A 17,269-nucleotide genomic window follows, 5' to 3' on the forward strand; every position below is an offset into this window, starting at 1 on the left:
AATTCTGAGTTTTGTATTCCCGAGCTGCGGCTTGTGCTATATATGAAATATTTTAATTCATTATGCTGACTGGGATGGGAAACATATAAAGCAGTATCACAAAGTCATACAAATGTAGTACCTGTATTCACAGATGAGCATGGAATTCACTCAGTAAAGTAATTATGGTAACCCAAGTCCTAAGTTATACTAACTTTACTTCCTCAAAATGAATTTTTCCACTTTTCTTTGTTCAAGTTACTGATCTTTACTCCTAGCAGTAAGTCAGGCATTTAATGTCCTTTCAGGGTTGCAGGTGCCATTGGTGCTCCAATCACTCCTTAAACATATTTAAATGAGGTCGTGCTCACTGCTACATGCTTCCACAGAGCAATGAAGGGAATTCAATCAACCTAAGGCTTCTCTGGGCAAGAAGCTGATTTCCAAATGATAATGAGCAGACTGAAATGCAGCCAATTTCTCATGCTTTTTGCTTCATCACAAACCAGTTAAAGCATGGTGGGTTTTGTTTGTTGTTTTACTTTTGTGGGTGTCAGTCATCTAGTACAAATATTTTTAAAAATGTTTTAATTGAATTTATTGGGGTGACACTGGTTTATAAAATTATATAGGTTTCAGGTGCACAATTCGATAACACACCATCTGTATATTGTATTATGTGTTCACCATCCCAAATCAACTCTCCTTCCATCACCACTTATGTTTCTCAATGTACATTTGTGCTCTCCGAAATAAAAACAGCTAGGAATATAAGAACTGGTCCATGGATTTAAAATAAGTAAATCAAATATATACCTGGATGGAAGGCACTAGAGATAAATCAGGAACCTGACTTACTAAGGTACTGTATATTTTCTCATCATTACTACTTAACTTGGAGAAGTGAACCAATGATGATAGTCACCTATAAGAGGTGTCAGAAATAGAGAGAAGATTGATACTTCAGCTTTCAGAATATTAACACCTCAAAGTAATAACAACACTTCTAAATCTGTTGTTCATTTTTCTAAAAAGTTATCAGAAAAACTTTCCACTTAGTAATTTAGATTTGATTTGATTTTCATCACTGCATATACGAGGGGAAAATTAATTTTATGCTGTCTGTGCCAACCAAGAAAAATCTGCAGTCCTTTGACAGAAGGAATGTCCTGCAAGGAAACCAAATCTCTGTCTTTCTGCCATTCCTAGTCACTACTTCACAGGAAGCAATAGCTTCTTTAAAGCATTTTGTTTAAAAAGCGAAGCATATGAGAGGAGTTGTGGGGAGGGGGGTACACAGAGGTTACAGAGAGATGAAGTTTTTAAAAAAAGTGCATTATACCTAATTGTAGAAATAAAATACTTCATTTCATCACAGAGTTATGGGTATGACAGAGGACCATGAAGCTTCAATTATCTTTATAAAAAAGAATTGAGTATATTCCAAAGGTGCAACCTGTGCCTGTCAGAAAATTTTGAGTAAGATGCTAGCCTCATCCTTCAAAGGCTACATGCTGTGAGTCCAAATGGCAGACTTGGTTTATCTAGCTCCATGACTGACGTTTTTAACCTTGAAGGAATCATTCTCACATTTAGCACCCACTGGGTCCCAAAGGAACTGACCAACCACTCAAGAAATGTCTCAGAAAGGAATCCTCTGTCCAGAAGGAGAAAAAAAAATAGTTCAATAGGTCACAATTATTTTCATGAAGTACTGAAGACATAGTAGGAAAGGTATCGCAATTCATTAGAAAACAAAAATACTAAACAAATTATATATTATCTTTTCAGTTACCTTAAGTTTCTCATTTTCTATAATATTAAAACTTATTCCTTGGGGGTGGGTGGGGCAGGGAAAAGTGGTGGTACAAAAATGGAGACAACTGCACTTGAACAACAATAAAAAATTAAAAAATTAAAAAAATTAAAAATAGAACTACCAAGAAAAAATAAAAAAATAAAAAATAATAACCTATTCCTTAATTGTCACAACAATTTCCTTTTGGCTACTCTTTCCACATCATTCTGTCAGCCTTTCCAAGTCATTAATCATCACACAAGACATGTTTACTTTTAAACATAAGTACCTTATAGCATTTAAAATTTAAAAAAATGTAATTGCAAATCAGAATACATGTTTCAAGCCATTCACTTCATCGTCAGGGAGTGATTTTTGTCAACATATAACCAAGATTTTAACATTTACTTTCCTCTTGGTGTTAGCAGCTAATTGAGCAGAGGTCAAGGATGATAACTGCCTCTAAGAAACATGATTGCACCACTGTGAAGCTATTAGACTGTCTGGCTCTGATTTTCTTCAATTTAGTCACCCGTATAGGATGCTCAAATAAGAGTGGCTGGCACCCTTCCTGCAGTAGTAATTTATGGAAAGTAAAATGAAGCCATATTCATGAAAACATTCCTCAGATTTCAAAGAGGATGCTGGGAAAAGTAACCCGAGCATACTGATATAGCATATGCATATTTTGACCCATACTTCAGATGATACCCGTTCTTTCCTCAAGATCAGGACCCGGGAAAAAGCGTGGTATTTTGGGTGCTATTATGTTTGAAGTTTTGATAATCGCTCTTTAAAATTTCCTAGGTTAACAACTGTGCCACATTTATTTTAAAATGTGTGCCAGGTTTTAAGGTCTAACCATTAACTATGAAAGGAAAAGTAAGAGTTATCTTAATTTCATACTGAAGATGTATTTCCATAAAGTACCAAGGGATTTTGAAATCACTCTCTTTTAGTACAATTTTAGAAAGCAGGATTTTAGAAAACTATTTGCTAAAAGTATTTTTCTCTTTACCACCCACCAGAACTTCCCTGGACTGTAAGCAAATTTATTTTAATTGACCACCACAGTAAAAACACTCTCCTCCAACCTTCTTTTACAAATACTGAACTTAGAATTTCCTGAGGCCATCATGCAGAGAGCAACAGTTAATGAAACTGCATGCCTTTATTTCCAAATTCTACCAATCTTTGCTTAAATGTTAAGATGTAATTATATACTTTAAGTGAACAACATTTTCAATCTTGACAGTGATATTTTAGTTTAAAAACGAAACACCCCACCATGGAAGAAAAATCTACATGTGTAAAGTAATAAGATTTCAGTCATTTCCAGACCATTACATTAAAAAGCACTTTGTAGTCATTTATTCTGTACCATAATTGAGAGCTTATTTGCCAAAAATCTAATGGATTTTTTTATTCATTTTAAATCACCCTGGCAAGAGCTAGCAGACTTTCGAACAGTAGGTTTTAAATGCTTTCTTTCAAAAGGAAAACCTGTAGTTGGTCAGAACATCATTCCAATATTCCAAGGTTGTGGGTTTAATCCCTGGTCAGGGCAGACACAAGAATCAACCAATGGCCCTGGCCAGCATGGCTCAGTAGTTTGGACACTGTCCCACAAAGTGAAAGGTCACTGGTGGGATTCACTGTCAGGGCACATACCTGGGTTGAAGGTTCAGTCCCCACAAGAGGCAACCGAGTGATGGATGTGTCTCTTTCACATAGATGTTTTGCTCCCTTTCTCCCTCCCTTCCCCTCTCTCTAAAAATAAATAAATAAAATCTTTAAAAAAATGAATCAACCAATGAATGCACATATAAGTGGAACAATGAATCAATGTTTCTCTCCCTTCCTCTCTCTCTCCAAAAAAAAAAAAAAAAAAATCAATTAAAAAAACAACTGTAAAACCCTGCAAATGTTGTAAAGACAACAAATACTAATAAGATTTACATGGGACACCTTGCTGTATTAGAGATTAAAAGACTAATTTTATGGGATTAGTTAGGACATAATGATCAGATTGTCTAATAAAAATTTCCAAAATTAATATTAAGGGAAGGGGTTGGATTTAAGTCAATTCCAAGTAAGCATAACTAAAACCTATACTTAATAAGCCAAATACTTAGAAAATGTCTAGGTTAGGTATTTGGGATGATATTGACAAGACTCCAGTATAATATATTGCATTGTATTTTCTTGGCAAATATTTTCCATCACAAATACCTATTTTTCATAGCAGCATCAATCAAACAAATAAAAATATTTTAAAATTATATTTTATTGATTATGCTATTACAGTTGTCCTGATTTTTCCCCTTTTCCCCCCCTCCACCCAGCATCCCCTACTCCCTCAGGCCATCCCACACCGTTGTTCATGTGCATGGGTCATGCCTGTAAGTTCTTCGGCTGCTCCATTTCCTACCTCTGCTCTACATGCCCATGGCTGTTCTGTAACTGCCTATCTGTGCTTCTTAATCCCCTCACCTCTTCACCAATTCCTTCACAACCCCCTTCCACCTGACAATCATCAAAAAGCTCTCCTTATCCATGATTCTGTCTCTGTTCTTGTTCGCTTAGTTTGTTTTTTTAGATTCAATTGTTGATAAATTTGTATTTTTTGCGATTTTATTGTTCATAGTTTTGATCTTTTTCTTAAATAAGTCCCTTTAATATTTCACATAATAATGGTTTGGTGATGATGAACTCCTTTAGTTTTTTCTTGTCCGGGAAATTCTTTATCTGCCCTTCAATTCTAAATGATAGCTTTTTTGGGTAGAGCAATCTTGGTTATAGGTTCCTGCTTTTCAAGACTGACTATTTCTTGCCAATCCCTTCTAGCCTGCAAAGTTTCTTTTGAGGAATCAGCTGACAGTCTTATGGGAACTCTTCTTTAGGAAACTAACTTCCTTTGCTGCTCTTAAGATCCTCACTTCATCTTTAACCTTTGCATTTTAACTATGATGTGTCTTGGGGTGGGCCTCTTTGTACCCATCTTGTTTGGGACTCTCTGTGCTTCCTGGACTTGCATGTCTACTACCGTCACCAAATTAGGTGAATTGGGATATCTTCCATTACTTTTTCAAATAGATTTCCAATTTCTTGCTCTTTCTCTTCTTCTGGCACCCCTATGATATGAATGTTGGACCTTTTGAAGTTGTCCCAGAGGTTGCTTATATTATCCTCATTTTTTTTAAATTCTTTTTTCTTCTTGTTTTTCTGATTGGTTGTTCTTTGCTTCCCTATGTTCCATATCACTGATTTGATTCTCGGCTTCGTGCACTCTACTGTTGTTTCCCTATAAATTGTTCTTTATTTCAATTAGTGTCCTTAGTTTCTGGATTTTTTTTATGCTAATGAGGTCTTTACTAAGTTCCTTGAGCATCCCTATAACCAGCACTTTGAATTCTACATCTAATAGATTGTTTATCTCCATCTTGTTTAGCTCTTATTCTGGAGTTTTGATCTGTTCTTTCACTGGGCCACGTTTCTTTATTTCCTCATTTTGCCAGCTTCCCTGTGTTTGTTTCTATGTATTACATAGCTGCTTTGACTCCATGACTTAGCAGTGTGGCCTAACGTAGTTGGTGTTCTGTAGGGTCCAGTGGCACAGCCTCCCCTATCACCTAAGCTGGCTACTCGAGGTGTGCTTTTCATGTGAGCTGAGTACACTCTCCTCTTATAGTTGAGCCTTGGTTGCTGTTGGCAGGTCAATGGGAGGGATTTACCCAGGCCAGTCAGCTGCAAGGACTGGCTGTGACCACTGACCACCAACCTCTGCCCTCTGTGGAGACTCAGCTGTGCAGGGGCGGGGCGGTGGTGCTCTTATGTGGTCTTTAGCTATTCACAGGGTGCACTGGCCGTGGCGTTCCCTGGGTGATGCAGACCAAGTTCAACCCCCACCTGTGTATTGCCCAGGGCCATCCTGTCTGATCTATAAAGTAATCTGAGAGGGCTGCTACTTGTGCTGGGCTTGGAGATTCCCAAGTGAACCCAAGCTGTGAACTAGGCTGGCTGCTGCTAGTGCTGGGCCTGGGGCTCACTGAGGCCAGCTGTTGCTTGTTTGAGAGGATTTAGGAGGTCGTGAAGCATGAGCCAAGACCAGCCGTTCATATAGAAAAGTAGCTTGGGTGGGCCCCAAAACTGGGTGGGTTGAAGTCTCTGATTCTCTAACACAGTGGTCAAACAGTGTTAGCCCAGTTGATGGAGTCTCAGATACAGCAACAGCCTTATGGGCTCTGTGCGGGGAGGGCCCAGAAAAGGGACAATGGCCTCCACACGCTTTGATGCCAAACACCTCAATTTCTCTCTTTATGCCACTAGTGCCTTTCAAGCTGCTAACCCAGTGCCGGAGCTCAGAGGGAGTAAGTCTGAGTAGGTGAGTCCTTGTGTAGGTTCTTTAAGAGGAACTGCTTGTGGCTCCAGCAGTTTCTTCCACAGACTCAATCCCTGATGGTTTTTGCAGCCAGAAGTTGTGGAGACTTATCTTCCGGGCACTGGAACCCTGGGCTCAAGGGGCCTGCTAGGGGCAGGGACTCCTTGCTTCTGAGATATCCCTCCCAAATTTTTATCTACCGCACATCAGTGAGGGACCAGCCTGTTCTGTGTCTGTGCCCCCTCCACCAGTCTGGATGGATGTGGTTTCTAAAATTCCATTGTTTTCAGACTTCTATTCAGCTTGATTTCTGGTGGTTCTGAGTGATGGCTGTCCTATATTTTAGCTGTAATTTTGATGTGGCTGTGCGAAGAGGTGAGCCATGTCTGCCTATGCTGCCATCTTGACCGGAAGTTTCAAATAAATATATCTTAGTTGATTTAACCCCAAAAGACTGTTCCTGAGTCATTTTTGAAGTGTTTATATAACTAATAATCTATAAATCTAAATAGACATAGAATCTACATATCATGCTCCTTCCTTCCAGTTTTCCATATCTGAACATCTTTGTCCAGATATTTTTGATATATTCTGGCAAACTGAAATTTATGTGAGTCACTTAAGTATATTGATCCTTTTTTCTGCTAGGGTTATAGGGAATTATTTTTCCATAATAGATGTTAATAAGCTATAAATGAAGTACTTCAAATTCCTACAAACTAAAATTATTTCAAGTGCAATAGTAAATGATGACAAGTAATGAATCTTTAGAGCACTTCAAACATCATGGCTTAGCAGCTTCAGTTTTTATAAAAGTACAATTGTACATTATTATTCCATTATTTTCTATTTAGCCTTTCTAAAGAATTTATCAAAAAAGAAATTCTCACAGAAGTATACAGATAGTGCACTGATGTTACTATATTACTTCTTAACAAGTGTTCATCCTTAAAAATCTGTACAACTGTTCAAAAGTGTCTCATACTACATTAAGAACCTGACTCTACTATTTCAGTTCAATAGAAACACTCAATTTAAACAAGGCTTCCAGCTGGAAATGGGTTAGGCATTCACACAGTTGTAAAAGCAACTTGCAAACCTTCCTCACATTAAAGAGAATATCTTATCACGGGGTTGTTTTTGTTTTGTTGTTGTTGGGTGTTTTTTTTTTTTGATGCTTTTATTAAAATGGAAAACCAAGAATTTAAGGATGATTACAGACCATTTAATAAACAGAAATGCTGACATACCCACCTTTTCAAAAGAGTGACAAAAGTTTAGGCAGTTTCTCAGCTAATGTCTATTTAAGACATACTTACTCTTTAATTAATACTAACTCTTTTTATAAAGTATACATATACTTGTGAAATATATTTTCACAGTAAGTACCTCCCTACTTAAGCACTAAACCATATTATGAAATATTTTATAAAGGTAAGAACTACAAATGCTAAAATTATGTTTAGGCCAAATAGTCATTAAGCATGTAAGTTTACTTTTGAAGAGAGTACCATACCTCTTTTGAGGCCCCAATGTATTCTTAAACCCAGGGACTCAATAAAAGATTAAAGATGAAAAAAGTGATTAGGTCATCTATTCTATTCTAGTCTCAAACAGAACTGCTCCCAATAGTATGTGATTTAATTTTAATTCATCCAGTTTAAAATATCCTTGGTAATAACAAATTCCAATTGCTTTGCTTGGAAGCCTATTAGCAGACTAGTTGGTATTGATGTAATACTGCAGTTAATTGTACCTTCTAGGTTTGGGAAACCAGGGTGCTCTGCAGCAAGTCTATAAACCTAATTAGATAAGGCAAAGTTAATTTTTTCCTCAAGTTTCAGCATACCCATTCTTACAGTCAGTGAACTCAATCAGATCTCCCTGTTGACATGTTTTAAATATTTCTCAGAAGCAATGCTTAAAAATGCAATGAAGGCTGGGGAGCCCGGAAGAGAATTTATAATGGAGCAGACATGAGGACATTTCTCATTTTGAAATATTCAGGATTCTTAGCAACTGAAAGTTAGTTCTTTCCTCTCCAGAAAAGACTTAAGCCCTGGGTAATTACAGCTCAGCTTGTCTCAGTGTTGCTTTAGGGATCAGTAGACTGAACTAGAATCCAATGGCGGACCTCACGCTTTAGCTAACATTACTGAACTGCTGAGCTTACTGTCTGCTATTCTGTTTCTTTCTTTTCCAACTTTAAATATTAAAATGTTCTAATCGCAGCTTTACAAGTTACTGGATTTCAGACTAAAAGAATACAAAACATGCTTAATGTGTATTATAAGCATATTTAATATAATGTCTACATTACATATACTATATATTATATATTATTACAACTACATGATTACAATTCATCTTATAATATATACAGAGTGTGGGAAAAGTAGGTTCACAGTTGTGAGAATGAAAAACAAAGTTTATTCTTGTATTATTATTTATTAATTACTGTGTTATTTTTCCATGTAAACTGTAAACCTACTTTTGCCCCACCCTGAGTAACATACGTATTTCTCTCTCTCTCTCTCTCTCTCTCTCTCTCTCTCTCTCTCACACACACACACACACACACACACAGAGTGGTGGGTGTGGGGAGGTGAAGGCAGTAAGGATATAAACCCAAGTGGGTTATGTTCCTCCCTGATAGTTACAGTTCCCTAATAAAACTCTTCCGTCACCATTTTAACCTCTTTTTCATGTGATCCAGTTTTCCTGGTCATCTTATTTACTGAGATGCCAATGAAGATGCTACTGAGGTCCTTCTCAAGTACCATTGCTTAGTTTGGCATGCAGGTAAACTTGCTCCCACAGCCACATGCTGCATCCTTAACTCTAATCAGATCTTGCTCAAATATTGCAGTATTTGAAAGAGCTGATGGTCCCACCCTTAAAGAAATCACCTTTTGCCCATTTTTTCTAGAGGGCAATATTCTCTAAAGCATTTTACTTTTGCCTGTGCCTTCTTTCATCTCTCCCTTCCCAGCACCTAAAATAAGGCATTTTCCATGTTTCTTTTTTCCTGCCCATGTTTGTCCCTTCCTTCCACAGGAGCCCCCTTAATCTACCAATCCACTCCCCAAGCTGCAGACACCATGTTCCTGCCCATGTGCTGGACCCTTTGCATCCAGTGCTGATTTCTATTCTGAGTTCCACCTGCTAAATACCTTCACTTGACTGACCTATGGTCTATGAAATACCGTTTGTCCAAACCAAACAAATTTTTTCTTTTGCAGCCTCCAAATCCACACGTTCTCTACACCAGTGTTTCTCTAAGGGTGATCCCAGGACCACTAGCATCAGCGCATGGGAGCTAGTTAGATATGCAAATTATCTGCCCTGTTGCAGACCAACTGAATCAGAAATTATGGGCGTGAGGCTGAGTAATCTGTGTTTAACACATTCTCGAGGTGATTCTGACGACCGCTGAAGTTGAAAATCACTGCTCAGACACTTCTGGTCCTTCTAAAGGCATCCTCCCCTTCCTGTTCCATCCAGAAGGATTCCTCCTCCCATCAGCTACGCTGGGTAATTCTACTTCTACACTCTTTCTTCCCATTCATTTTCTTGGTCCCTCTCGTCGTTTTGGTCTCACCATCTCCCACAGGATCACTTCTCTCCTCACTAAAGTCTAGCCTGCACTTGCATCCAGATTATTCCTTACACCCTGGTTCTGTCCATTCACAGTGCTCAGTCACTCGGGGTTCAGATTCTGTTGGTCTTTCTAGGTCCTCTCATCCATTCCTCCACTCGCCCTTCCAATCTTCCAGCCGTGCAGTCCCCAGGATTTGCCTCAGTCTTTCATGCTTTTGCGCACAGTGGCCTTCTCCCCTCCCACCCACGGTAAGACGAGCTCCCTGACAGCACCTAGCCCTGCAGACTAGATGCTGCTTGCTCTGTGACCCCACAGGACCCGGTGGACTTCATTAATAGTTTTCGTTTCTAACCTGTGGCCAAGAAAACATATTACCCATTTTGTTTATCTGAGACCATCTCACAGAGTGAGATGATCACAGAATTTGTCACCCAGCCCAGAGCCCTGCCTGTATCTGCAAGCTAATCACGTATCGTATTCTCTCCAAGCTCACCATGCTCATCACCTTGGCCTTCTTTCTGTTCCTCAAACATTACAGCCTCCGTTCCAAACTCAGGGGCTTCACACACTTCATGGTCCCTCCGACTGAGATGTTCTTCCTCGGCACTGCATTGCAGGCTTATATCCTTTAGGCCTCATTTCAGCCATCACCTTCCTTGATCTTCCCTGAGTGGTCCCTGCTGCCCCCTTCTCTTTCATATTATCCTGCATTGTTTTCAAGTGATTATCACTCTTTGAAATGACCACTCTATTGTCTTCTGTGTCTCCCTTTCAATATAGTCCATAGGGTCTCATCTATGTTGTTCGAACCGGTAGGATAGGGTCAGAGGGCAAAGCTCTGGAGTCAGAACACCTGAGGCTGAATCCTGGCTCTACCGCTTCCTAAGTAAATGACCTTGGACAGAGTTTACCTCTGTAACTCAATGTCATCACCTATAAAGTGGGCATTACATCAGACTTGCATTAGGGGGTTACTGTTACAATTAAACAACGTAATACATGTAGAATGGCTACTTCTTTCATAGCCGCAAGCTATGTTCATTTTATTCTAGAAATTTTATTTTCTACATGGGTGCAGCAAAAATAGGTTTATAGTTGTGAGTATGTGAAATAGTTTATTTCTGTATCATTATTAATTATTGTATTATTTTCCATACAAATGACTGTAAACCTACTTTTGCCCCACTGTATTTAATTACTTTTTTCCTTCTGTCTGATTATATACTCATTCTTCAAGAATGAAAGTCAGTGAACAATAAAAAAAAGAATGAAAATTAGCAAAATAGGAACAAAGACAATGATCTAGGTTAAAGCTGAAGATAACAATTATTTTCCTACACTCAACAGCCATTCAAAACTTGCTGACCAACTCTTCTTATACCTCTGAAGTCAGAATTTACAAATACTCTGTTTACAAATGGCCCGATCTCAGAATTCTGATTTTCATTCATGATACATTATTTTCCCTCTCCCTCTGTCTCCAGTTTACTGTTAAATGATCTCATGCAGCTTATACTGAACCCAAATTGTCGCCCACACCTTTATCTCCCATTCCAACGGTTAGCCTAATTCACAAAATAGTTGCCCAAATTTGACTGTTCAACAAGTTTCACTCCTTCTTTAATAGTAATTGTGCTCTCCCTGAGTGGCTTTTCTAAATCATCAACTGGTTTGGTTATCAATGAAGAATATCCTTGTGCTAGCTCTCATGTTGCTTCCTTACACTGCCGGCCTTGAGGAAGAGGGAAAGGAACGCAGGCCATGCCACTAATGCATCTTTTTCTTCAACTAGGATGAGATCCCTTGAGAGCAGGGACTTTTACTCTAACGGAGTCTTACTGGAGGAAAAGGGGGGAAAAGGTCTGATGCCTCATTTTCCACCATCAGGTGGGAAAATACTTCTACAGAATCGACAGATGCAGCAGTTCTCAGGGATGTTTGCCTGTCCAAATGTCCTGATCTATGGGGGAGTCATGACTGAATGGTTCAGCACCTTGGAGATGGGAGAGAGACTCCATTTCCTAACACGAATCCTGCCTCCAAAGGGCTCAGTTAGCGGCTTACAGGCACCTTTAAGAAACACAAAAGCTTCTCTGATTCTTGACCCAGAAGAATGTATGTGTATATAAAAGTCTGCTTTAATTTCAAGAGGTCTACAAAGCTTGAACTTATTAGACTTGGTAATGGGGAGGGTTTTCTGTTTTTTGTTTGTTTTTATCGGGGGAGTTGAGGGACGACAGCAAAATAGAACAAAAACCCATCCAAGGCATTTTGCCTGGGGAACTGAGGCAAAAGTGACACTTCAGACTTCAGACATATTCTCTTTTGCTAAGTGATAGCTCCATCTACACAAGTATAAACGGCAGTTCCATTTGAAGTAAAATCTCATGGTCAAGGGCAGAGTTTTTCCGGTTGCAACCAATCATTATTGAATTAAAACGGCTTTAGTACGGTGGAAGTTGACTGTGACAGGGTAATCAATGCACACACATCCTTGTTTAAGTGATACTCCTTTCAACCAACCTTTGCTTGCCTATCACATAAACCTCCTCTGCCTAGGGATGGTTCCTGAATCAGTCCTACTATGTATGCTCTGAATCTAAGTGGCAGTAATGGTTTGACTACAGTAGTAACTACACAGATGCATCAGAATCATCAGCTTACATGCAGCTTCACACTAGTACTGAATTTCCTATAATAAAACCACTAGAGATCTTTCAATATTTCTATTACAAACCTTTATTTTCAGAGGCTTATGATGAACCTTTAAACACTCACTCAAGGATAAATCTGGGATACATGGTCGGGGAGGTATTATAATCTAGTTAATGAAAGAATCTTTTCGTACTTTGCAAGTGCTGAACAGATGGTCTTAATAAATGCTGACCTTAAAATATCCAGAGAGCAAAGCCTAAAAAAATAAGCTTTCCCATAACCATAAAATATGACATAAGAATGTGTGAAATTTGTCTTCAGAACTTACAGTAATGTAACAAGTAATCTATCATCCTAAGCCTCCTGACACCTTCTTCTCCTTCACTCCCACATCCAGTCACCTCGTCCTGATGCCGTTGTGTCTTTAATAACTCTTGAATCGATTCACTCTCCTCCACTTCCACCGTCACCCTGCCAATCTGAGCAACATCATGTCCCACCTGAACTATTATAACCTCCAACAGGACTCCTACTGTCTACTCTTGCTCCACACCAATTCATACTGTCTACAGGCAGCCAGAGCGATCTTTTCAAAACACAAATCTGATCACATCTCTCTGCTCCTTAAAAACCCTTTAATGGCTTCCCCATTGCTTTAAAGACCTAATCCTTACAGGGTGTACAAGACCCACACTTAGCTTTGCATCCTCACTCTGCCTTTCCTCTCGCTCTCCCTGTTCTAAAGTATGCTGCTCCTCTCCCGGTGCCTCAGTTCACCATGCTGCCTCCTAACAACTACTCCCAACAACTACTTTTTCAAATCCTCAGTTTCAACCCAAAACTCATGTCTTTAGGTAAGCCTTTTATGACCAGGCTCCTCCATTTTCTTAGCAACCTCTCCCTCCATGGTTTTCATCATAGCATGTAGCACAATTTTTATTGATTGATTTGTGAGGTCTTGAATAATGTCTTCCCCCCACCCCCCACTCCCACTAGACTGTAAGATCCTTAAGGTTGGGGCAAAGAGCATTTCCTCAACAACTAGCACTGATACACAGGAGGCACTCAAAAATGTTTGTTGACTATAAATACTGTATACAACAGAGTACAATTTGAACAGTAAAATCATTGTTCACACCATTCACCTCAATAAAACTGCAAGAGGCCCAGAGATAGAAGGAAGAAAAATGTTTCTCTTGTCTTGACCATGGATAATGGGTTTTGCAATAGTGCCTGGGCCAATCTACAGCAAGGAAGTAATCCAGGTAAAAAAAAAAAAAGATCAGGTTGCAACAGACTTTAGTGCCTAGAACACTGAAAATACAATAAAAGTGGCACCAAGTGGAACCATGAGTGTAAGTTTACCAGAAGAGAGACAGAATGTGCATATGATAAACTGGACTTTTCTATCCCATCTCAGGCTATTTACAGGAACCCAGAAAAAAGTGCGTATGTGGATCAGCATCAGAGGAGGGGCAGGTGTCTCACAGTGGGTGGGGGAGTCTGCAATCATAATCAAATAAAAGAACTGGAGGGGTGAGGGAAACTGGGGAATCAGAATCTGTGTACTGGTCAGAATCTTCCATAAAGAAGATATTTTTATAGTTTTCTTATCTCAGAAACTGTTTAGTTTTCATTAATGGGCAATAGTCCTTTCATTTATGCTCTTATGACTTATAATCTATATTCTATACCTTAAAATGCTTCTGATCTATAAGCATTCTTTTCAATATTAATTATGTTTGAAAGTCTTATAGCCAGCTTCTGTCTTTGGCAAATGAAATTACATTGGATCCACTGACAAAAATTTTATGAAATGGAGCCATGCGTCACTTAATGATGAATGAGGACACCTTCTGAGGAACGTGGCCTTATGAGATTTTGTCAATGTGCAAATATCATAGATTGCACTTACACAAACCTAGACGGTACAGCCTATTACACACCTGGCCTATAGGCTATAACCTGTTGCTCCTGGGTCACAGGCCTGTACAGCGTGTTACTGTACAAAAAAAACACATTTAAATCAATCGCAAAAGAAAATGATGCAATCAAGAGACACGGTAAACAGATGTATAAGGCTGCTGCCAGCGTAATACCACATAATGTTTGAGAGCAAACTTTTTTTATAAGTAGAAAGAGTACACTCTAAAATATGATTAAAAAGTGTAGCATAATAATACATAAACCAGGAATATAGTTGTTTATTATCATTATCAGGCATTACACATCGCACATAATTTCATGTGCTATACTTTCATATGACCGGCAGTGCAGGTTTGTTTACTCCAGCATCAGAAACACAGGAGTAATGTGTTGTGCTGTGACATTACCATGGCTACCATGTCACTAGGTGATAGGAATTTTCAGCTCCATTATAATTTTACGGGACCACTGTCATATATGTGGTCCCTGGTTGACTGAAATGTCATTATGCAGCGCATGACTGTAATTTGGACCAAAAATGAAGCTATCACCACCTCCTACAGCTATTATATGGGCATGGTGGCTCGGTACTTACACATCAGCACAAATAAAATGTGTTAAAGGAATTAGGTGTTGCTGCTGACGCACCACCACGGCTTTAGAAGACTTCCCACTTGCACATGGATAGTTTTGTCAGTTCTCCTCAATTACTCTCCCAGAAAACAGGGTCTGAACATTTCTAGCTCTTTGCAAAAGGCTATTTTCCTTAAAACAAACTCTCAAACAATTGTAATATTCAATTATGTTTTGTCAATAAATCATTTTTAAAGTACAATCATAAAAAGGTCGCCACCACTCCATGAGAGCTGAGAGGCTTAAAACCACAACATTGAAAAGCAAAATTTGGTGCTTCTTAATTAACTTTAACTTAGATGACTTCGATGGGAATCCGGCCCCAGATATTATAAAAAGACTGCAGTAAAGACTTTAATTACTAGAACTTAAGACTAAATCCAATTGTCATATAGGCAAGAACTGATAAGTAAAATTCTTCCTAGGATTCCTGTTCAATAAAGGAAGTCTTCTTATTCAACTCCCTGATGCTAACTTTGCAGAAGGAAAAGTTAATCAAGATCACTCAAGTGCAGTGCAGAAAATATTTGAAAAAGGCACTTCACAACTGAGCACAACTCTTCCAATGGCCCCTGGCCACTTGGTGGCCCTGCACTTCTCACACCCTCCCTTACCCCCAAGGGCATCTGACCCAGGGGACTACCCCGCGGGCCCAGATTAGGAAGGAGGGGTGTGCAGTTTATTTAAGGGGGAGCGGGTCAGTCTGCAGGGAGCGACAGCACGCCGCCAACCTGCTGTGACCCAGACACAGTCACCGCGAAGCCGCAGTACACGCGACCCCTTGTCAGCGCGGCTCCCAGTAACGAATGTTCGGAGGCGCCTGGCTAAACCCTTTAAAGCAAGGGAGTGTCAAGGCTAACGCTCGCGCCTCGGACGGCAGACAAATGCGTCCCAGCGGAGCCGCGGGAAGCTCGGCGCCCCTCCGCGTCCGGCTGGGGGAGCAGGCAGCCGGCGCCAAGCGGCGGGGCGCCGGCACAAGTTAGTTTTCCGGCCGAGGAGCCCTGCAGCAGCCCGGGAAGAGGAACCGGCTTCACATCCCCCGGACAGGACGTCACTCCGGGAGCAGGGGCATCCCCAGGAGGGGTAGGGGCCCGGCCCGAGCGGCAGCCGGGGACGCCCCTCTGCCCCCGGCCCCCACCGCACCAACCGCTCTCCCGTCGCCCGGGAGGCGAGAGGAAGGGCCGGTCCAGAGAGAGGCCTCGGCCACACATCGCACCCCGTCTCCCGGCCACCGGAGTGGAGGGGGAGGCGGCGCTGTCCGTAAGAGCCGGAGGCGGGGCGCCATCTCCCTCCCACTACCCGGCGGGCCGCAGGCTGGGGGAAACCCCGGGCTGCGGGCACCCCCGGACGGGGCGGTGGCGGAAGGGAAGGCTGGACCGAGGGGCCTGGTCCCGACCGGTGGTGATGGCAGTGGCGATACCTCTCGCCTCTTTCGGGCCTGCCCGTGCCACAGGCCGCAGCCTGGACCAACCCCGCGTCCCTCGGCCGTGACCGCAGCGGTCCCAACCCGGCGGAGACCCGGACTTGGCAGCCGCGCCCCACCCCCTGCCTCCAGGGACCCCACTCTCCTCCCGCTCCGCCCAGTAGTCCCGGCGTGGAGCCAGCCGCCGGAGCCGCAGCCGCAGCGCGGGGAGCCGCGGCGGAGCCCAGGGCGGGGAAGCGCGGGAGGAAGGGGCGGCGAGGGGGCGGGCCGGCGGCGGGCAGCCGGGACCGAGTGCTCGGGGCTCGGCGCCCCCGATCCGCCCGCGCTGCGCCAGCACCACCTGCGGAGCTGCGGCGCCCACGCCGCGCCCGACCCCGCCGCCGCTCCCGGCTCCCGCCACTCGCGCGCGCAAACAAAACAAGTTGCAGGTCGCCGCCGCCGGAGGGGGCGGAGGGTCACTCACCCTCATCCTGCTCTGCGGGCTCGGGTCGTCCAGCCGCGGGGACAGGGAAGACCAGAGGACCACTAGTCCCAGGAAGCTCCCCACCACCAGCAAACTGCGTAAGATGAATCCAATCTTCAGCCTCATCTTCCTCCGGCGGTTAGAGACACACAGCCGGGCGCAGCCGCCGCCACAGCTCTCCCCTCCCTCCTTCCCCCTCCTCCGGCTCTCCTCCTCCCTCCCCCACCCCTGCCGCTCCGGCGGCCGCCCTCTCCGCTGCCTGCCCTTTCCAGCTCCAGATCCGGAACTCCCCTCAGCTCTACCTTCCCCCGGGCCCTTCCGTCCGCCCCTTCCCCGCGGCCCCGCGCCTCGGACCGCGCTCCGCAGCCGCTGTGCTCCCCCTCCTCTGGCGGCCTCCGCCGAGATCCAAC

General features: G+C 42.2%; 1 protein-coding gene across 2 annotated transcripts in view; it reads right to left on the reverse strand.

Annotated features, from left to right (window-relative positions):
- GALNT7 (polypeptide N-acetylgalactosaminyltransferase 7) overlaps nucleotides 1–17,038 on the reverse strand; it is a 117,711-nt gene extending 100,673 nt beyond the window's left edge. For both annotated transcript variants that reach the window (XM_054576050.1, XM_054576051.1), the window contains exon 1: nucleotides 16,860–17,038. In XM_054576050.1, coding sequence (XP_054432025.1) covers nucleotides 16,860–16,985 — 126 coding nt within the window. In that variant the 5' untranslated portion in view covers nucleotides 16,986–17,038. The remainder of the gene's footprint in view (nucleotides 1–16,859) is intronic.
- Nucleotides 17,039–17,269: the final 231 nt, after the last annotated feature.

This window comes from Pteronotus mesoamericanus, unplaced genomic scaffold (genome assembly GCF_021234165.1).
Source record: "Pteronotus mesoamericanus isolate MK-2021 breed Mesoamerican mustached bat unplaced genomic scaffold, CSHL_Meso_final contig_32, whole genome shotgun sequence".
Taxonomy (NCBI): Eukaryota; Metazoa; Chordata; class Mammalia; order Chiroptera; family Mormoopidae; genus Pteronotus; species Pteronotus mesoamericanus.